Source organism: Dysidea avara, chromosome 9, assembly GCF_963678975.1.
Source record: "Dysidea avara chromosome 9, odDysAvar1.4, whole genome shotgun sequence".
Lineage (NCBI taxonomy): Eukaryota > Metazoa > Porifera > Demospongiae > Dictyoceratida > Dysideidae > Dysidea > Dysidea avara.
In genome coordinates, this window is record NC_089280.1 from 959946 (window position 1) to 982893 (window position 22948).

At 38.1% G+C, this 22948-nt stretch overlaps 1 protein-coding gene and 2 long non-coding RNA genes across 4 annotated transcripts; 1 reads left to right on the top strand and 2 right to left on the bottom strand.

Moving 5' to 3' along the window:
- Nucleotides 1-378: 378 nt before the first annotated feature.
- LOC136265375 (uncharacterized) lies at nucleotides 379-5003 on the bottom strand. The gene is made up of 3 exons (XR_010705483.1): nucleotides 4718-5003; nucleotides 1241-1584; nucleotides 379-617 (listed from the first exon to the last, which is right to left on the bottom strand). It is a non-coding gene; the product is annotated as an uncharacterized lncRNA (long non-coding RNA).
- Nucleotides 4865-15678, top strand: LOC136265381 (uncharacterized). Its single transcript, XR_010705490.1, has 4 exons — nucleotides 4865-5255; nucleotides 6653-6732; nucleotides 8279-8341; nucleotides 15514-15678. It is a non-coding gene; the product is annotated as an uncharacterized lncRNA (long non-coding RNA).
- Nucleotides 6847-21749, bottom strand: LOC136265348 (serine/threonine-protein kinase WNK-like). 2 transcript variants are annotated; one of them, XM_066060146.1, is made up of 5 exons: nucleotides 21468-21749; nucleotides 20709-21418; nucleotides 19282-19611; nucleotides 15494-15595; nucleotides 6847-7919 (listed from the first exon to the last, which is right to left on the bottom strand). In XM_066060146.1, exons 1-5 carry the CDS (start codon nucleotides 21715-21717, stop codon nucleotides 6963-6965), a joined length of 2349 nt encoding a protein of 782 aa, XP_065916218.1. In that variant the 5' UTR covers nucleotides 21718-21749; the 3' UTR covers nucleotides 6847-6962. The 2 variants fall into 2 exon arrangements, with proteins under 2 accessions (XP_065916218.1, XP_065916219.1); XM_066060147.1 differs by lacking the exon at nucleotides 15494-15595.
- Nucleotides 21750-22948: the final 1199 nt, after the last annotated feature.

Consider the following 22948-nt stretch of genomic DNA (forward strand, 5'->3'; position numbering starts at 1 on the left):
TCTCATAACACACTAGGCTACAAACAAGCTTGTGCCATATCATCAACACCACAATTGCTTGTATTTTGTAGTTTTGTACTGTTTTTAGACTGATTGATTGCTATACAAATATTTTAATTTATTTGCTGACCTACCAATGTTGTATTTGAGATATTTCCAGTAAACAATTAATTAAGTTGAAGTGGCCACCAAGAAAGTACACATCATTAGCTATGTAAATACTTGAAATAGTAATAAGGTTCACACAGTACACACACACAGATCCATTTGGTGGCTGTTAAGGACGGACAACATATCTGTCAAGCTACTATGACACCATGGAGTTGCTTTTAACTATGCTTAACCTTCTACTGGAAGACACACAACCCTCCAAACACTACAACTCCAAACACTACAACTCCAAACAGTGCTTTTATTTATTTTGTTTGAATCTGTACAACAAACTGGAAAACATGCATACATCTAATATTTGTCACTGAAATCAAGCCTAGATGTATATTTGTATAACTTAGCATTTTTGTTTATCTTTTAGTCGTTTCTTAGTACTATCAAGATTCATGTTGATTTGGTTACCCTGACTGTTCCAGGGCTAGGTAGACATTCATTCTGGACAAGTACTACACAAAATAAAATAGTAAGCATGTAATCTACATTACAACTTGTACATGTAACTAATACAGGCAACATCATGGTCCAAAGCTAGATAACTTCTTGTCTGCCACAGCTATGTGTCATGAGAGTTGATTTGCTGAAGAAGATTGACAAATGATGTATTATTTATATGTAGTTGTTGTACTGGATCTTCGTCTTGGTGTCATTATGTTCAAAGTACACCATAACCTGGTATCCAGCCCTATCATATAACAGTATACTATACTAAAACCCTGTAATGGTGCAGTGCGTGTAAGTAATTTTGTACTAATCACTGTATATCAAAGATCCCATCCCTGGTTAAGAATCAAACAGTGACACTACAAATTAGTGCTAAAACAATTTGTCTATTTTGTCACATGACACAATTTGATTCATAAACACACTATTTAAGGATGAAGCCAACTTTGAAGCTTGAAAATTGTGAACAAGGTGGCATAATCACACTGAACAATTCATTTTTAGAAGAGACAGAAATAGCTCTCAGGCTTTACTTTACTGCTTTTTTGTGGTTAATGCATAATCAAATAGTCATTTTCTTCACAACAATTATTCAAATAGAAAATTTATGTGGAGAGGTTTCACATACTTTGTTTCTTGTCTTTTGCTGTTTTTGAAGCTCATCAATTGGGGTTGTTTATCATACTGCTTCAAACATGGTAGTTCAAATCTGGCTCCTCTTCACTTATCATCACTGCATGCTGTCATTGAGATGTTAAGTTAGTTTTGTGCAATATTTTTAAATAGCTGCAGTACAATTTTTGTTGTTTTCAGAATTCCTTATCCTCTTTAACTGGTACTATACTTGTGGTAGCTGTAACTTGACACTGGATAGTAGCTGCAGTACAATTTTTGTTGTTTTCAGAATTCCTTATCCTCTTTAACTGGTACTATACTTGTGGTAGCTGTAACTTGACACTGGATAGTTCTTGCCTTGAAAGAAAGGATGCACATAACTTTATTATATTTCACTGAACACAAGTATATGTATGCACAAAACAACAAGAATTATATCCAGCAGCATATCTAGCTTACACTGGCTGTGACAGTTCAGCCAGCATGCCTTTAAGCTTTTTTCTGGGTTACTGTTAACACACAGAGGTTTAGTAGTATCTAAAAATATTTTTCATAGCAACTTCAAAGTATACCAGTCTGTTGCATAGCTATTCTACGGGTGTAACTAATCACTGGACTGGACTACTGGACTGGAACACTGGACTGGACTACTGGACTGACATATTTTTGGTTTTTACACATTCTGAGGTTGGTTTTTACACATTTTGAGGTTGGTTTTATTGAGTCTTGCTAGCTAAGGACCTTCAGAAAACTTGCAGTCTGCTATTAAAATGATGAGTGTGAGGAGTGGAGTAAGCTAAAACTGACTAATTGTTATGCTCTACAACATTTATACACTTCTTAGTATCGTGTTTTGGAGATTGTAATAATTATAGCAATAGCTAACCAAAAATCATTTTACTATATTTGTGCTACCAATGAATCCTTGCACTAAATAGCTCAGACCCCTGGACACAACCTATCCTTCCTAGGATAATCTATTGTGGCTAAATTCATTCCTACATGCAATATACAAACTCATTGCACGACTGTAGGGTTTTTCTGTTATCATGATTGGTTCTTAGATGTGCTGGTTGGTGTACTATAATATGTGACCAAATTTATTAACATTGTACAAGAGCTTGCTACTATCTCTAAGACTTTATTGTTGGTTAACCATAACTAGCACATTCCCTGCAGCATACTGATAAGGAGTATAGTAGTATATGTACTGTAGAAGAACATAATAGGTGAAATCACTGGAAGTAAGTTTTTGCTTATTCCACCTCTCACACTCATCATTTTAGTAGCAGACTGCAAGTTTTCTGAAGGCCCTTGGCTAGCAAGACTCAATAAAACCAACCTCAGAATGTGTAAAAACCAAAAATATGTCAGTCCAGTAGTCCAGTCCAGTGTTCCAGTCCAGTGATTAGTTACACCCGCTATTCTACTGCATCCTACCCCTTAAAAGGGTATACATGCTAGTCACCAATACCTAGGCAAAGCAAGTGAAGAAAGAGCAAAAGGAAGTGGCAAATTGTGGCTACTAGTATTGAGACCCATGTTAGTGCCACACTGTGACATTAGTGTATCAAGTAGCTACCCAATTATGTTTGTCTTGTCTAGAAAGTAAGCTAACAAGTGGAAAACTGTGTGTGCTACCTAGCATTGAGTGTTACCCTTGTGTCATTGCCACGCCATGCTAATGACAGCTGTCTTAAACAGGACAGAAAGTAAGCTGACCGTAAAATTGTTTTGGCGTTGCTGACTTTCGTTTGGTGAATGTAGTATACAACCATGGGCAAGATCACAGGGTACCAGCTATTCAGTAACCCCACCACAGATTTCTATTTGATTGGTAGCATCAAATGAAGTATTGTGTAAAATTCTCTAGCTTACAGAAAAATCTCAATAAGCAGCCACCTCTTTTTATATGACACCTGATCACTTCTAGTTGGTCTCAAACAGGTGTACTTCATGACCTCATTAGTAAGACCACCTCATTATAGTGACCATGTCCAGTAGGTCCGCCAAAGTGTACTTCATGATCTCATTAACAAGACCACCTCATTGTAGTGACCATGTCAAGTAGGTCCCAAACATAGCTAAGGGCATCTTACTAGTAGTGACCTCATTAATATGACCACCTCATTATAGTAAACATGTCAAGTAGGTCCCTAACATATAGCTAAGATGTACTTCATGACCTCATTATTTACATGACTGACTGAAAGGTTATAATAAATATTTTAAAGTCTGGTTACTAGCACTATAGATAGCCTCAGGTGACTTTTAAGATCACTATCAATAGTACATCTCCTATCAGAGGAGGTTGGACGCGTTCATGTGAGCTATACTTTAATTACATTCTTTGATTTGGTATTTCACGTGATCATCAATAGTCACAATACAAAACTGAAAAACGGTGGGGATCGGTGGGGATCATTAGATATTCAGATCATCCTTTGTGTAAGCTTCAAGGGAATGTACTTTGTTTTGTAATCAGTGCTTGAATTCCGTGTGTAATTAATAAGTTGCAGTTTGGTGCACACTACTTCACGCCTTCACATATGTATTCTATTAATGAAACATGAACAGTGAGTTATTCTGAGATCGTGATGTATTAACCTCCTCAACAAAAGGGATTTTGTGTAATTTGTTTTAGTGGCGCTTAAAGCACGTCCAACCTCCTCTGATCTAGTATAGTTGTTATAGTTGTAATCCCACAATCATCTTGATACATGATGTCACAACAATCATCTTGATACATGATGTCTCAAGCATGCAGTATTTATTAATACCACGTGCTTAATCTGTAACAAGACTAACAATGTATGACTTGTCTATTGCTGAACAACTTATCACTACTCATTCCGTGATAGATACCTTAAACACAGGCCGGGACGCAGGCTTACACAGGTGGCTGGTAGTTGAGAACTCGTTTCTTTACCTAAGGCCAGGCATCAATCATGTGCACACATATTTTGATGCTAAGAAGGCTGGCTATCATTTTACAGCACAGCAAATCTCATGTAAGTAAAATGTAAGTAATAGTTACTTAACAAGCTTCAGCTAACGTTTATAATAACAGACAGCTTGATTTAGAGTACTTCTTTAATAATGACCTACCGCCCACATGGAAATCTGAATTTTGGTGGATGAGAAACAAGCAATCAAGTTTTCCTGGCCTAACACTACACAACCTAGACAGGCAGTGTCAAGGGATTTAAGCTGTACCATACCTCTACTCAGTGATCGACAAAAGCATCTATGATTTATACAACACTAGAGAGACTGCTGCTTAGAACAATTTGAAGTGCTCACAATAAATATTGATACAACCATGCATCCTCTACACACTACAAGGATCTCTGATACTGTAGCCAAGCCAAATTAACTGCATGTACATCTGTGAAGACTTCTGTTCACAGTATTACAATGCACTCAGGAACAGACAAGTGAAACACGTGTTGATCTGCACACCTATCCACTGACAAGGTTACTTACATACCTCATATCCTATTATTTGAGTTCCTTCCTCACGTACGCCTTGTTAGAAGTCTGAAATTCCCCTCAGAGTAAGTAAAAACGATGAAGAACAAAGATCACGTAACTAGTCGGACTTCTAGCGATGCACGATGCGCTTGACGATGCGCTTAAAGTTTGTGTCCGACTGGTCGGATCTGTAGCAACTTCGTTTGGTAAACATGGTAACCGATGTAATGCTAACAAAATTTTGCCCTTCTCCACTAAATTTGCTGTAGCAGTTTTAACATGTTAGTTCGCTACATTCTAATTTATGACACGCTTAATTAGAATTAACAATTGACCTAAAATTAATGATTAGTTTATTCGAGGGAAAATTTTTCGCTGATTTCGCAGTTCTGGGTGTTATCAGCGAAACATGGAACCGGTGTGGCGGAAATTTGGCGCAGAATCAACCCAGTAGCGGCAGCAGCAACCTATGCAGCCAGCTTGCGGCAGTTGAAATTGTAATTGATTCTTTCTTGGACAGAAATAAACGGAAGGATTCAACATCCATAGCTTCAGTGAGTGGTATATGGTTATCAACACTACAGACCTGCATATACTAACACATGTAAGGGTGTAAATGTATATTCTGTGATAAGCTACCCGGTCCAAGGGGGTGTCACTAAGAACAACGGTCAAGCTATTTTCCCAGCACGGTCAAAGCTTCACAAGTAAGCAGTGTACGAAAATATAGCGAAAATAAATGGAACCAGGTCAACGGTCAGGACAAATTTCTGATGAAAGTCGATGGTTCCTCACAACAAAAAATTCCCTGCAATTTTTGAGTGGTGGAGGAGGCAGTACCCCTTCACTTTTGTCCAATGTCACTATTGTATCTACTTTTAGTCATTATCCAACTAACTTTGCCTTAGTAGGATTTGTGCTAAACGTTATACAAGAATGAAATACTATGAGAATCAGTATTGGGAGTGTACGAGATTGAGATACTCTAATAGAGCAGTCATCTAACTACTCTAATAGAACATTCAGATATAAGTAGGTGCAGTTTATTCAATCTGTCTCCATTAACAGATTATCAAGCATATGAGTCTAACTGAAATGTCATCATTTACTGATGTATCTACTTGTACAGTACCTGACAGTCATTGCCATAATATTATAGATTCAAGTACTCGTTTACCACTGAAAATGCTCTCAGATTCAATTTCAAAGCATTGAAATTTCAAATTTTTCCTGTGGAGTATACTCCCAGACCCCTCTAGTACACACATACACTAGGGATAATTTATGGTTTACCAGGTGAGTAGGTAAAACTGGTTTAAAGGCTTCTTAGCCAGCAATTGACCTGACCTAGACTATAGTATATACGTGTTGAGCTGAATCCTCAAAAACATTTAATAACTCATGGATGATGCAATTACACACGATCTTGAAATTTGGCTCATTTGTAGTACTGCTTGACCCACTAAAAATATTTCAAAATCTTTTTGTTCAAATGTCCGACATAATACTGATGGCCAATCAACCATACATTTCTTATGGGAAGCCATAAAAGTGCAATGTTCATTACATCTGTTTCCTGAACTTGTAATGGAGCCAAACCATACATGTGTGTTGTTGACACCTAATAATCTAGTTGGCTGAAATGTTAGCTCTCTTGAGAAAAATCCACTTTTAATTTTTAGCTTTTTTTGTGGCTACTAAACATCACCTGGTTCATGTATTCCAGTTAATGCTAAACATTTCAAGATTTGTTACATACAGGATTTTTACCACCAAAGTAGACCCCTTGGAAGGTATATATTATAGCTATATGATACAGGAGGTAGTCTCATTAATTATTATATAGCTGGAATCAGATCAAGAGAGTTAGTGACATAGTGTTGATAGCTCCACAAGTATCTTTGTACAGGGAATATTAGTGATGGTTGATAACCACAATGGTGTCTTGTAGGGAACAAGGAATGGTCAAGGATGAGTTGATGATAGTGAAAGAAGACAACATCTTACTATTCTTTGAGGAATATTTGAGAGGTGAGGGTATTCACACATATCACGTGCATGTTACTATGGTAACGATCCTGTTGTGAGTGTCTGACAATTGTGTTATATAGTGACCCGGTCCATGAGATTTGTGTTATAGCAATATTAATTAGAAATCAGTTATAATTATAAATACACATTACCAGTTAGTACAATTACTAGTTTACTAACAACTTGTTATTAATAAGATGGTACAATAATAACATGTACAATGTATACAGTTACTGTGGCTCACATGAGCCAATCCATACAGTATTAGTATACTCTACCTTATCATCCACCCCTCCTACTACAACTATTTTGTTATCAGCTACACTAACTACAGCTGGTACACTTCTTGCTGATGGAATATTTCCTATGGCTTCCCAGCTGTGACTGACCTTGTTGAACATGTTAATGTCACTAGTGAGCACAGCACCACTTCCTGTCTTCTTCACTCCACCTACTGTTAGTAGGTGTCTACCTTGTATGCTGACAGGAGCTGAACGGCACCATGGAGTATCTTGTTGTGAACTCCACTTCAACTGGTGACTGGACAGAGTGTCCAGTGGAGCAGTAAATACTGCTGGAGAATAATTGCCATCTTGATTGCATCCTCCTAACAGGTAGAGGGTGTTGTCAACTATTACTGATTGTAGCAAGTAGTGTGGTAGTGGTAGATCACTGGTAGTGTACCACTGTCCAGTTGTACTGTCAAGCAGTTCAGTAGTGGCTAATACCTTCCCCTGGTCATCTATACCTCCAGTTATAATAAGTGTTCCCTGATAACCAGCAGCTGTGGCCCAATATCTTGGTGTAATCATCCTGGTGTACTCCTTTAGGTGATCACCATCTAGTGAGAATATCTTGTTGGTCACCTTATTACTTCTATCCATCCCTCCAGCAGTGATCAACTGGTTGTTGAGGGTGGTCATGGCAAAGAAGCCATAAGTAGTGTTGATAGGAGAAGGGCTCCATGAGTTGTTAACTGGATTGTACACATCTATCCTGTGTGATGGGACTAGTACTATCCTGTATGATCGTAAAGTATTATCACATCCTCCTCCAATGTAGACCTTCCCATCACATAACACACCAGTGTGGTGTCCACCCTCCACTGGTCTAGGGGCTCCATATTGCCACTTGATGTTCACTGGTCCACTGAACAGGTCTGGTGTGGGGGACTGGACCAGTTGTTCCTAAACAACAACAATAAATTAGTAATAACAATGTTAACATGTTGTTTACACAACAAACACATTAGATGAATGGTTACTATAGTAACTGGTGATCACCAAACACATTTAGGGATTCACACATGTTATATACATACACTAATAACAAGAACTATTACTAATAGTGTTATTATAATATTGTGTGTATGTTACCATAAACAGTTCATGTAGTCATATACCCTGTAGACATAAGGGACATGGTAGGGTATTCCATCACTCATCTTCACCCCACCATCAAGACACTGTTTATAGCTAATGTATTGTATATGTACACATTGTACATGTGTAGGAAATGATCAGTTTATTTTGTTACTGTTGTCTAGGGATTAGCTCAAAATGGCTAAGGAGCAAATAAGGAAGAACTGAAAGTGATGAAAAGAACAATAGTAAGTTGAGTATACTGTTTTGGTGGTAATGGAGTCAATAGTACACTAGTATAGAGAGGTTTAACATACAATACTCCATGACGTAGTTTTTCTGGTTGGTAGGCACATCCACTTAACATGTATTAGTGATGTACCTAATAAACACCTTGTAGTGAGTGTTAACTGTCTAGGAGTGGTGTGATTAGCAGTCACCACGTATACCATTAAAATATTATTTAGAGTTCAATTCCAGTGTAAATCCATTGTGTGAAGCCAGATATCACCAGATGTGATCAAACTTCTGCTGTATTATAGTAACACTTTACAAGATTGATTGTGGGTTTCAGTTTTGTGAATCTAACATTGAGCCAGAGTTGGGTCATGGGTTAGTTTATATTGTTGTGACACCTGGCACAATGTCATATATAATATTGAATATGGTACTGAATAGATTTAACCATTGGCATTATGATAACTTTAGTTTGTTCATGGCTAGTAAAGTAAGTACTTTAGTGTACTTGAAACATTGTATGAGTTTGTGTTGTGGCTCACTGTGCTTAATGGCACGACCACCATCAAACCTTTTCGCATGGCACATTTACATTTGGCCTCAGTAGCACCTTGTTATTCTTATGTAGTTTATTCATAATCAAAATTCACATCAAGTCACCACTGGGCCTACATTCAATAGTTTTAGTGTCAATATTTAAACTCCCTGTATTACAGGTATTATTGGGTCACTAGTGTGATATGTTATTAGTGTACTGACTGTTCTATTAGAGTGTTTTATCACATTGTTGAATGTTAACGTCCTTACTGACAGGATATGTGTAGTAGTTGTTTTGTTGTTATGTGTGGTCAGTGCAGCGGCGGAGGAAGTAGTTGATATGAGGGGGGGCTTCGCTGAGCTGACCCAGACTTCTTTCTATAGTTTGGTATGGTGAGACCAAAAAAAAAAAAAAAAAAAAAAGGTCACAACCAGCTCACAAGAGCTTTCCACCTCACCAGCTACCATTTCTAGCTGATAAACTACATAAAAATCCTTACATAGCTCGCTACACACTGACTACTTTATTAGTGTGACTGCTCTATTAGAGTATCTCGATCTTTATCACGGTTTTCAGCCCCACTCCAAGAAAGATAATTTCGGTGTGATATCATTCTGAGGGGGGGCTAAGCCCCCCCTCAGCAGACCTAGGGGGGGCTTTAGCCCCCTAGCCCCCCCTTTCCGCCGCCTATGGGTCAGTGTGTATGGATAATATAGTTTAGTGTACTGACTGTTCTATTAGAGTGTTTTGTCATTGTTAAATGTTAACGTCCTTACTGACAGGATATGTGTAGTAGTTGTTTTGTTGTTACGTGTGGTCAGTGTGCATGGATAATATAGTTTAGTGTACTGACTGTTCTATTAGAGTGTTTTGTCATTGGTGAATGATAATGTCTTTACTGACAGGATATGTGTAGTAGTTGTTTTGTTGTTATGTGTGGTCAGTGTGTATGGATAATATAGTTTAGTGTACTGACTGTTCTATTAGAGTGTTTTGTCATTGGTGAATGATAATGTCTTTACTGACAGGATATGTGTAGTAGTTGTTTTGTTATTATGTGTGGTCAGTGTGTATGGAATAAAGTTTAATGTACTGACTGTTCTATTAGAGTGTTTTGTCATTGGTGAATGATAATGTCTTTACTGATAGGATATGTGTAGTAGTTGTTATGTGTGGTCAGTGTGTATGGATAATATAGTTTAGTGTACTGACTGTTCTATTAGAGTGTTTTGTCATTGTTAACCCTTAAAGCCGCATATTCCAATATATCGGCGAGTTTTTGTTTAAAGCATGTAAAACGCACAAATATTATAAGTAACACATGCTTAAAGAATGGTTTCTAAACAGCCAGCGCAGCCAAGCTTGTCTAATGATAACAACTGAAAACCTTATAACAATGGAAAGTTTATTCATTGGGCTACTTAGACAAGTATTAATAATTGCTGTGACAACAATTGCTCACTTGTTATGACGCCACGAAGAACGGCAACTGTATTTCCTGTTACTTCATACGCATCGCGTCGGTAGCTATTCATAAAAAATGTTTGACTCATGTGAGCTTTATGCGGCGTGATTTGTCATTGAATGGAGAATTGAATAGTCCTTACCAGAACTCCATAGGACACACTGTGAAGAAGTTATCAACCATTTTCTGAAGGTATGTAATGAGTTGTTTTGTATTTTGTGATAGCTTGTATTCATGGCAAGTTTTGGCTTTATGCTTTTGCCAAAGGGTAAAACCCTAGGTACTGATTTGTTCCTTTTTACATCATGGATAGAATGGTACAAATTGCATAACCTTACAGCTTACCGTATGGAAGTTACAGCGCTTTGTTTACAGTCACGCATTACGGCTGAAAGTGCACTTTTATTAATAATTGCGTGCGGATTTAAGGGTTAAATGATAACATCCTTACTGACTGGATATGTGTTGTAGTTGTTTTGTTATCATGTGTGGTCAGTGTGTATGGATAATATAGTTTAGTGTACTGACTGTTCTATTAGAGTGTTTTGTCATTGTTGAATGATAATGTCCTTACTGACAGGATATGTGTAGTAGTTGTTTTGTTATCATGTGTGGTCAGTGTGTATGGATAATATAGTTTAGTGTACTGACTGTTCTATTAGAGTGTTTTGTCATTGTTGAATGATAATGTCCTTACTGACAGGATATGTGTAGTAGTTGTTTTGTTATCATGTGTGGTCAGTGTGTATGGATAATATAGTTTAGTGTACTGACTGTTCTATTAGAGTGTTTTGTCATTGTTGAATGATAATGTCCTTACTGACAGGATATGTGTAGTAGTTGTTTTGTTATCATGTGTGGTCAGTGTGTATGGATAATATAGTTTAGTGTACTGACTGTTCTATTAGAGTGTTTTGTCATTGTTAAATAATAATGTCCTAACTGACAGTATATGTGCAGCAGTTTTTAAAGCAGGCATGTATACAGTCAGCCAAAGTTTGATATCAGCACCTGGTATACTGAAATTGTTTTCATAAAAGTGTGTGTGTGTGTGTGTGTGTGTGTGTGTGTGTGTGTGTGTGTGTGTGTGTGTGTGTGTGTGTGTGTGTGTGTGTGTGTGTGTGTTTACCAATGTTTGTCCATGTTTGTCCATGCACACTCTTGTGAGGAAAACCATAAGTGGTACAAGCAGCCAATATGTGAGAAACAAAAGCTAACTGAACCCTGTACAGTGTTATATTTCTGCATAAGTAAGCTTTAGCTCGAAGGTTGCTTCATTTACCAGTTTAGTATAGCGACCTTCACAAACTTTGCCATTAGGATTTTCAGGCGTTTAAAGCAGAGCCTCTAGGCTACCAGGAAAATCTTGTCTCTTCGATTTAAGCAAGGGGCGGCTGGCAGAATAATTGGCCATATGCTCATTCTACGGAAATGTACTACCAACAAATAAACTAGCTACATACTAGTGAATTACCATCAGAAGTAAAATTGTTTCTTAGATACAGCACACAATAGCCAATATAAAGCCAGGTTTTCTTACTTCTTCCATGTTGCAAATGGACCTCTTTGATCTGATTACCCCATACAACAAATTGGTTATAACACATTCATTTGGTCTGTATTTGATTAGTAAACATGACAACTGAGAGCCACAGGCCCAAGGGTAAAGTGTGTTACAACTATAACCTGTGTGATTGACCTGGCAGTGTTTGATCTTCTATAATATTCAGTTATATAACAACAGAGTTGTTGGCTATTGAGAGGCTAAATATTCACAAAATGGATCACCACATCTGCTGTGATGTTACCAGTGTATAAACCAGTAACAGGTTTTCATATATAGTAAACAACTATATACCCTGTGTACTTATGTCATCGAAATGGCACATCCGCCAGGGCAAAAACATATTCGTTCCATGGTAGGAATTTTTTTATAATGTAATACAAAGTAATCATACTGAAAAACCCGAGGAGTGCTTAGGTAAGGACTGCTGTTAAAAGGTAAGTTACTAGGTAAAAGTACATAACATACTTTTTGCATGGTAAGTTATCTGTTCTTAGAAAGGTTTTTGCAATAAAACGCTCGATACTTTTGCCCTCATTTCTGTCCAAAATCCCCCGTAAATCATCATGAAATCTGAAGCCATAACAACTTTCACCAGACCATGCCTTAGTGCACACAGGGTCTATACAATGTTTGTGTCATTTTACTGTAGTTCTGTGTTTGCAAAACACTCTGATGAACAGTCAGTGCTAATTCACCACATTACAAAAATTATGTATTTTATTAGAGTAAGGAGTATCCATGCAAAAATAGCCAAGCTGTATAAAGAGTGAGGCTTTCAAAATGCTGCTGGGTGAAAGAAGTTGTGAAATCAAATACTACTGATTAGATTTTAGCTAGAATTTTTATTTATAAGGTAGAAAATAAGTGAGGTGATCAGCCATGATAGCAGTGGCTCAGTGGTTAAGGATTTAGGTGTTCAGTATGAGGTCCCTGATTTGAATGCTGGTAACTTTTTCAACATTTTCATGTACTTTTTTGTACCCTGCGGTGACTGTTCTATTAGAGTATTCAACCCCACAATTTACAGTAAGTTGCTTATTTTTACCTTGTAACTCTTAGCTGTCAGTGTGATTTCTTTTAAACTACAAATGATTGAGCTGTGATGGTTAGCCTACATGCATACCAATTTTAACAGTGCGTTTACACTAGTAGCTCCAGCTCGGTACAGTACAGCACGGTACGGTACGCTGTGTTTTAAGTGTGCGTTTACATTGGTAAGGAAATAACTGTGCTGGGCAAGTTTATACATAAGCACGTGATGGCTAAAGTATCGTCCTACGAGATGCCCGCACCGTTTTCAAGCTCGTTTCAAGCTGTTGCTGTCGTACAAGTTACCAGCAATCCGTTTGAGGGACAATATCAGCGGCTACCGCTTGATGGAAAGTCCATTTCAAGTCGAACGTGGTGACTGGACTTTGTTTCACGTTTGGCCATGGTAGAAGCCATCATATTTACGTACAGCAGCAAAGGGTATAGCAAGGTTTGTTTCAATTTGTCTACCGTGCCGTGCTGTATTGAGCCAGCATGGTTGAAGTAGCAGGGCTAGGCGAGCCCGGCTCGTAATAGTTTGGCTTGGATTGATACCCGTTTACACTAGCAAAATTAAGCGTACCATGCCATACTGTACTGTGTCATACCGTGTCCAACTGCTAGTGTAAATGCACTATAAATGATTCCCATAAATGGTTCACCCTGTGGGTGTGACAACAAGTTGACCTATATAATGCAAATAATCGTCTATAGCTCTATGACTATTAATCAGATTTGCACCAAACTTGGTACGTGATCGTGCAGCAATATGTTCTTAAAGTGCACTAAAGTTCAACTAATCGTGCTGCACATTTGCATATCACAATGATTTTTGTAAAGTGTGCAAAAAGAATAATCTAAGCCCCCAAATTCCTCTTAATGAAGAAAGAAAAAATTAAGAAATTAAGCTGAACTTTGAGAGTTCGTATTTCACAATTGTGTTAGACAATCTTACTCACATTTGGTATGTGGGGTGCTGAAGGTGGAGGGTGTTTGCAGTATAGAAATGATTCCAATTTGAGGATGGAGCAAGGAGCTATGTATGTGTGAAAATCGCTGTTTCTTCCTGTAAATATACTCACGGTGTGGCACGCTGGCTTTCTAACCTGCACACTTCACTAACGTATTATAGGAGTGAATTACCATATTCCTTCTATAGAAGAGTGATGATAATAACTTTGACCAGTGTGTTTAAATAATTGTTGGCCACTTCTACTCCATTGCAAGCTGATACTGTTTCTAAGATTAAAATTTATGTGGAAATCAAGTGGAAGTGCAAATGAAAATGTTCTAGTACTGTTGATCTGTAAGTCTCTGGCTATCACTGTCACAGCAAAAGACCACCTAGTTTGTGCAACTTCAATCATTTTTTTTATTTTCTCGGTCATTATCGCTAGTGTCAAAGGAATGGATCACTAAACTTCCAGCCTATTGTGGTGAGTAGGTTTTATCAGTAGGGAGAGCAAAGAAATTGATTTTTACAGCAATTATGTTAAACTACAGGTGCTACATAACTTTTGTTTGCATTAGTCTGCAGCATTGGGATTTGGCTTACAATGCTCACAATGGATTGGCAAGTCATCCAAGGTATAGTTTAGCTCTGTAGTTACTTGTGTATAGACATATGAAGTAGTGACTAATATGAAGGCAGTTGTTTGAAGAAATGATGATGACTTTACTGCATTGTAAACAAACATATGTGACAAGCATACCATCGGGGCTACAAAATGAAACAAAGATTTTTGAAGATGGTATATAGTTTTAATCAATTTGAGTCTTGCTTTTCTGTGTAATGGCTCAATAAAAACCCTTATGTATATTTTGTTCACACTACCACATCTGACGTGAGCTTGATAGTGTGTACCAAAACAATATTCTGTTTTCACTGAATAATCATTATCATGAATAAGAAAACAGAAACAAAAGTAGTGCCAATGCCAACCACTTGGGACTTATAAATGTGTGATCTCCATGCCAAAACAGCTTAACTGTGAAAAAAGTGCAATCTTCAAGAATGCCAGGCTTTGCTTCAGTTCCAGCTATGTCCCACCTGTTATCAATGAAGAGCAGTATCCCTGCTCCCCTGCAATCGATTCATTCTATGGAAAATACAGCACTGTAGCCATTCCACATGTTACTGCAAGTCTACACCTACATAGTCGTGAAGAAAGAAATGGAGGACAAAGGAAGGTCCATTATGTTAGTATTGTAGATAGTGCAGTTACCGAATAGGCACATCTTGGGCCAAATTGACATTGTACAGTGAAGAATTCAAGCCTATAGTCTCTTATCCATAGTCAGCTGGAGGCATCAGTCAGAGAGTCAGTTAGCAGGAAATTCAGTTATAATATTTATTTTCAATTTATAGGAACTTGTTGGAAGGGTGTGGTGTCATTTATGGGCTACCCAACACTGCCAAGCTGTTAAGTAATGCTCGATTTTTGGGTTGGGCAAGAAGGCCCAAACCTCCATGATCCCTACTATACAGTACTACTGTATTTATGATGACCCCTACTAGCCTCTATAGTTTTCTGTGCATTTGTAAACAATACTGATGTACTCACCCTTGTCTGTTTCTTTTGAGGTACTGGGACCACACGTTGCTTAGACTGAGGATGAACAGGAGGTGGTAGACTGCTCCTTTGATCAGCCATCAATGTAGTATGCTACATGATCGTAGAATTACAATATGGTAGAAGGATATCCACAATTTGGATTGATGTATGTATAATCTACAGCAATTATATAGTAACAGGTGTACTATTCATTGACACTTAATTAGTGTATCATACAGTATGATAGTAGTGTATAGTAGGGACTACAAAGGAGTAGACATGGCCCATGGAATAATATCACCCAAAAACAGCCTCAATTTTCCTTGACGATGATGAGGCAGTATTGGTTAGGTAAAACTAAGCCCAAAAAAGCTTTCAGATCAACCCGAAATGCTTTCAAAAAGAATTTTAACAATTATTTATTTAATAGTATTTTCTACTGACTGACTGCCTGATGCCTTCAGACGAGCGTAACTCGATAACAGCTAATGCTATGGGCTTGATTTTTCACTGTTCGACGTCGCTTCAGCCTGACAGTGCCTTTTGGCATACAGCAGTACGTACAATGCATTCTTCATGGACTTACCAGTGTACTCCTTTGTGTCCCATTCATCTTTGCTGACAGTGTAAAGTGTCAATTTGGTGGTAGCATGTGATGGCTTCCCTTTGTAATGGAAATTGCCGTATTTTTCATAGTGTCTATTTTGATTGCAGAGGAACTTTTCAAACAGTTCTTGATTCGTACTGCTGTGTAACGTGTTGAACGTAGCAGACGACGAAGCCTAATGGACACTTCACTTTTCAGACGATAGTTAATATAACTGGGGCACGATGTATATATTTAAATCCCAGTGCGTGGGAGTATCAAAGCACCGCGTTGGGTTATAACAACTACCATACAGCTAGACAGAGTGGCACTGCTACGGTACGATATATTATCACCCAGTGATAACTAACTTATCACCCTGTTGCGGAGCCACTCAAGTCTTGTTCGTGACATCATAATAACCGCGAATGGCATTGTTCACCAATGGAGCAAAAAGCCAAATAAGGAAATATTGATACAAAACACACCAATACAGCACTTAAACTAGCTAAATCTTACGAGAAAACTGTTAATCCTTTATACAATAACACTACAAGTTACCAATACGATAGTTTAACAAATGTCAAGAATAGTCCGTGACGATTTTCGCTCCAGCAATCACTCCCAATGGTCACTATGGTGAAGAACTAACTTCCTCTAGCTTCATTGTTCTATCTCGGACTACGGTAGCCACTTCTTGGTCTTTATTTTTCTCTTGTACACCACACGACACCACCATACCAACTTCTGATGAAGGCGAGTCATACCTGGAACCACTGCTTCATGATGCCGCCCTTCGCTACAGTTTGTAGGCAGTATGTAAGGTCTCCTTGTAGCTACAAAGTGGAATCTCCACACAATTTGGGACGAAATCTTGAGCACAGTGACAGAAACTCAAACCAGAACTTAATTTACTATCTGTAAACTTCTGCGCACTCCCGCGCACTGAGATATAAAATAGTTATATCCTGTATACTCTGATGATATTGTTATTACACTCTCTCCTCGGCTCCGCCTCATGTAATAACAATGATACCACCCTCGTAACGGGATATAACTATAACATATGTATAAAATATAGTCATCATTATTATAGAACTGTCAAACAATAGCTTTCACATACCACTTTAGCATGGGCATTCAAAGGCCCACTCAGGCACACATTGTCTGGGCAATATATGCTCTAGAACAATGTAAAATTCAAATAATATATCTATGAAATTGTAAAACTTCACCATTCTGGTGTGAACTTTAATTTATACAGTAGAAATTAAGTGAGAAATTAAGGATTTGGGTGTGGAGATTCCCTGGTTTGAACTAAACATTATTGACATTTTCTTGCACATTTTTACTTCTTGATGAATGTTCTATTAGGGTAGCTTTTTAAACCTGGCATGTGCCCACTGTACTGAAATTGATTTTGGAAAGTGTGTGTGTACTTACCTATCTATCTATGTTTGTCTGTGCGCACCCATGTGAGAAAAATCATTAAATGGTAAAATCAGCTTGCACGTAAGAAGTAAAAGTGAAATGAAGTCTGTATTAAACTTCTGCACAGGTAAACTTTGCTCTGAGGTGGTTTCTTCTGGGCAGTCTGAAAAATGGGTATGGTTGGCAATGAAAAAATCAACCTCCATAGTTTCTTCTCCACCTCTGGGTGATCAATCCTACCCAAGTCTACATCAAAACTGTAGGGTAATAAGATGGTGATCCCCCTTGCTGTTTCCATAGCACACATTTTAATTTTCCATGATTTTTCAGGTTTTCAAATAAAAATGGGCAGCAGCATCAGTGATGCCGTTTAGCACGTTTTAATGTTTCCATGAATGGTGCATTACATGGTGGTCATTATACTATTGAAAATGGATACGTATTCTTGGGGAATGGATGCTGCGAGTTTCTAAATCATAGTGTGGGCGAGAGCATCAGCTTGCATTTGCATGTGAACACTATAAAGGTAAGGTACAAAAAGGTGCATGGGAGTTTGTAACCCAACCTTGGACTTTGTTACATGAGTTCATGTGGGTTGATTTTTTTATTGCAGAACCGTCAAGCATCATTTTAGTGAAAATCGAAGTACTGAGAATCACATTTTAAGCAAGTGATAACCCAAAAAAGCACTGGAAAACATTCTAGATGTTCCTGCCTGTTTTTATGAATATGAGCCAAAATCAGTCAAAATTTACGATACAGCTATATCCCAAGCAGAAGGCATTTGGTCTCTACTGAACCCACTATTTAAAACTATACCATTGGTAGGCTCCATCCCCTGAGTTACAGGTTAATCCACAGGGGGTCGATTTTTTCATTGCCAACCCTAACTGGGTATGGCTACTCTTCATATACTTTGTAAACAGTCTCCCCTTTCGGTTTTATAGATGTTTAACACCTTTAAAACAATGTTGAAGGTCTTTTGGGCTACCAGAGATAGCACATCCTTCAAGTTGAGGGGGGGTACTTACACGAACGAAAATGAAGGGCAGCCTCGAGGCTTTGTCTAAACAATGTGTGAGAAAACACGATAGACACACTACAAACCAGTTGAGAAGATACTTCTGTGTGTAATGTGTTGTTTAAGGTGGTTTGTTACAGTTATGCTTCCTTAGCAGTGCATAGCAATGTAATCACCGAAATACAAAATAATTCATGAATTATGAAATACGCTAAATTACAGTATTTACAAATCTACTTGTCTAACTAAATTAATAATAACAATAGCATGAATATAAACTACAATTATATACATGGTTGATTAATTGCCTATTTGGTTAGAATGGGATAGTATTAATAACTACATGGGCACCTGATTTTTAGAAGTAGCATTACATCAACTTGTTATACATATTTTTATTAACTAATACGTAACTTTGCACCACATCTGCAAATCTGTAGGAAGATAGATGTATAATAATATGCTCTTTATACCCCCACAATTTGAAACAATCCAAGAAGTATTGAAATATAACATTAGTGTGCTGTCCGACTTTGAGTGCATATATGTATCAAAGCACAAGTGCCTGTAGTATAGTTGATAAGTGCCACTTGGGTGACTCACTTGCAAGTGGTAGAAGCTTTACAAGTGAACTGACATTTAGGTGTAAGATAGAGAAATAGGAATATATAGAAAATTAATGATGTACCATGTGCTACCTGAAGAATAACCACTAGTTCTATATAGCAGTATGTGATAGCTAATGGTTTGTCTACTAACCTTCAAATGTTGATTTTCAACTGTTAGTTGTGAATTCTCCCCTTTGAGACCATCCACCTCCACCTTGAGACCATCCACTTCCACCTTGAGGCCATCAACCTCCACCTTGAGGCCATTATTCTCCACCTCGAGACCATCAACGTGTACCTTGAGGCCATCAACCTCCACCTTGAGGCCACTATTCTCCACCTTGAGGCCATCAACCTCCACCTTGAGGCCACTATTCTCCACCTTGAGGCCATTATTTTCGGTTTTGAGAACACCATTCTCTCCCCTCAGCTCCTCATTACTTAGTGTCATCTCCTCCAGTTGGGTGGTCAGTGATGTCACCTGTATAGTAACAATGTTCAAATGATTCTCCTGTTGATAATAAAACTACTGAATTGTTTTCACAAAAGCTAATGAAAGTTGTACACAGTAGCCAAATACTCCAATAGTACAGTCATGGCATAATAATGAGGGAATGGTGATCCTTTAACTTTATAAGATACTTTAAATTAACACTGACACTAATCTACACTAGACCACAAAGATTCAATGACATTCATTATGATTATGATTAAAGTACCTGTATACCAGAAGGCCTTATAAAGGCCTAAGATGTTTATATTAACTTTACTAAGTATTTTTGAAAAGTAGGAGAAAGAAGAAAAAATCCATGACTGGATCTGGGCAGCCTCGAACCAGCAGCCATCCGATTAACACTCAAATTCAAATATCTATAAGTGAGTACAAATACAGTATTAATGCTAGACAATGGAGGATGAAGACAGAAAGCTAGCTTGACATTTGGTGTCACTGAGTTGGTTTACTTCTACCTATAATTCTGACAGTGATGTTATTACAAGATAGCCAATTTTGTATTATTAACAGCACAGGAGAAATAACTGTAATATAAAGGTGTAGCCTGCCATAGCAAATCAGTAAATTATAGGGATTATCTGATAGAGCAGTCAGATAACAGTACTGTTGACTGTATCATTAGGGTGAGTGATTGCTCTATTAGAATATCTTGATATTTTAATCTGGTTTAACCATGTTGTCCCAAGCATGGGATAAAATCCGAAGCCCTCAAAGAGCCCTCAAAGTTATCTAAATATAACTTTCTTCATACACTTGACAGGTAATGCAAACACATTGTCTAGTTGCACACATGTACAGGTGGTTAAAACAAACAAGTTAAAAATCATCAATAAATCCATGGAGTTTAATAGCTCTTTAAGGAATGCAATTTGGTACACATGCACTTTCAATTTAATACTGCATGTAGTACTACTGTTCATTTAGTGAAGGGAACATGGAGTTACATATGCATGCAAAATTGTTACTCCAGTTTATGCCACACTATACTTGGGTTGTTTTGACATTTTTGGTCCTGTTCTCAGCAGCTGCTATGTATCTCTTTCATAATAATAATTTTCACGAACCTGTTGTTGAGATGATGACTGAGCAGATACCTCAGCCCACCATACTATGGGACTCATCCCATCACGACTAGTCTGATGACTACAAACATCTTTTATTCTCTTGATTTCCATAGAGACCTCCATCACTGAAGGACGATTTCTGGCCTCATCATCTAAACATGTCATCACTAATGGCTTCAGGACTACAGCACCTCCAGTCATTTTGTCCAGGAAAGATTGACGTCTCATCACCTCAGACACTACCTCTCTTCTCCCCGTGTTAGGGTTGAATTGAATGGGATCACTTGGTTCAGGCCATTGCTGGGTAATAACATTAAGAGCCACTCCTCCATAAGAGAAGATGTCTAATGGTGGACCATATACTGGCCTTTTGATGAGTGCCTCCGGTGGCATGAAATCTGGTGTTCCAGGGATTTTAGTCATTGTCATTTTACTGTCAGTCTGCATCACTTTAGCAACACCCAGGTCAGTGATCTTGGCTTCAAGACGGCCTCCCAGTAATATGTTATTTGGGGTGAGGTCACGGTGTACAATTGGTGGATTCCTACTATGGAGGTACCTTAGACCGAGGCACACTTCATCCAATATGGATAGTTTGACATTCAGTGGTATATTGGTGTAGTTCTCCATCAGACCCCTCAGGCTATGTTGCATCTTCTCCATTACTATAACAGGTAATCTGTACTGGTCACGTGCCGGATAGTACACCCCTATGGTGAACAGCTATAGCGAGATCATGTGACACGTACAATATCATACCTAGAAACTGAACGATACACGGGTGACGAATGGTACTCCAAATTTGACACTCGTTAAGAAAGTCGGTTGTGATCTTACGAAACTCTTCACCTTGTGAATATTGTAATAATAACGCGTGTACCTCCTTGGCGGCGCACAGTGTTCCTTGATAATCGACCTCAAACACTCTCCCATAAGCACCGCGACCAATTTCCTTTCCCGTGGGATTCACATCATAGAGAGTAAGATCAGTGGCAACTCTAGTAGCCATCGAGTGTCTGTACTTGTAGGCTGGGCGCGGTGGCGGATCCAGGGGGTGGGGGGGGGGGGGGGGGGCGCAGAGGGCACGTGCCCCCCCCCCCCCCCCCCCCCCCCCCCCCCCTTAAAAAAATGTATATAAGATCGAGATACTCTAATAGAGCAGTCAATCACCAATCACTCTAATAAAGCAGTCACAGTGTTCATGGGGAAGTGTAGCTTACTTAGGAAGCTATAAATAGGATTTTATTTTACATAACATACGTGATATAATATATTTGGTGAAGGATAACTAGCTATTATTGTTGTGACTTTTTTCTTTTTTCTTTTTTTTTTGCTCTTCAACTTTTTTTCAGCAAGGTGCCCCCCATCTTTCCAGACTCTGGATCCGTCCCTGGGGCGAGACTAATTGTAAACTATACTAGCGGGAAAAGAAGGGCGTGGCTTAGTCTCTGGCCACGCGAGACTAGGCGTGGCTCAGTATAAACATTTTCTGCGAGTGCACGTGATTAATTATAATATCGACCGTTTAGCTGAGTATTATTGCTTTACAACACCAGATGCAAGATTACAAAATTAAATAGCTACTTGAGCTATGCATAAAATTAATGTGGTGGTGTAGAGGATCACACTGTGAAAAAAGAGGAATATAAGATGGTATATCTAATGGCTTAAACTATACAAATAATCTCAGTATAGTCTTGCATTATACTAACTATCTTATACTTTAGTATAAACCCCATCTTATATTATGGGAAACAGATTATACTTTAGTTTAATACACATTCTTTGTATGGCTTTGTTTACTTAACTATAGTACGTTCACATTGAGCTGAATCCTCAAAACATTTAATAACTCATTGATGCAATTACACATGATCTCGAAATTTGGCTCATTTGTAGTACTGCTTGATCTGCTAAAAACATTTCAAAATCTTTTTGTTCAAATGTTTGACATAATATTCACGGCCAATCAAAATTTTCACAATACATTGCCTATGGGGAAGCCATATAAGTATGGTGTCCATTACAGCCCTTTCCCAAACTTGTGATGGAGCCAAACTGTACATGTCTGTTGTTGACACCTTTGCTGTTGCCAATAATCATCTGGTTAGCTGAAATGTTAACTCTGTTGAGAAAAAAATCCACTTTTACTTTTTAGCTGTTTTTCAGGATTCAGCTCAACGTGAACATACTATAAATGTGATAACTTTTTAGCTTCACCATCAGATCTCATTATTGTC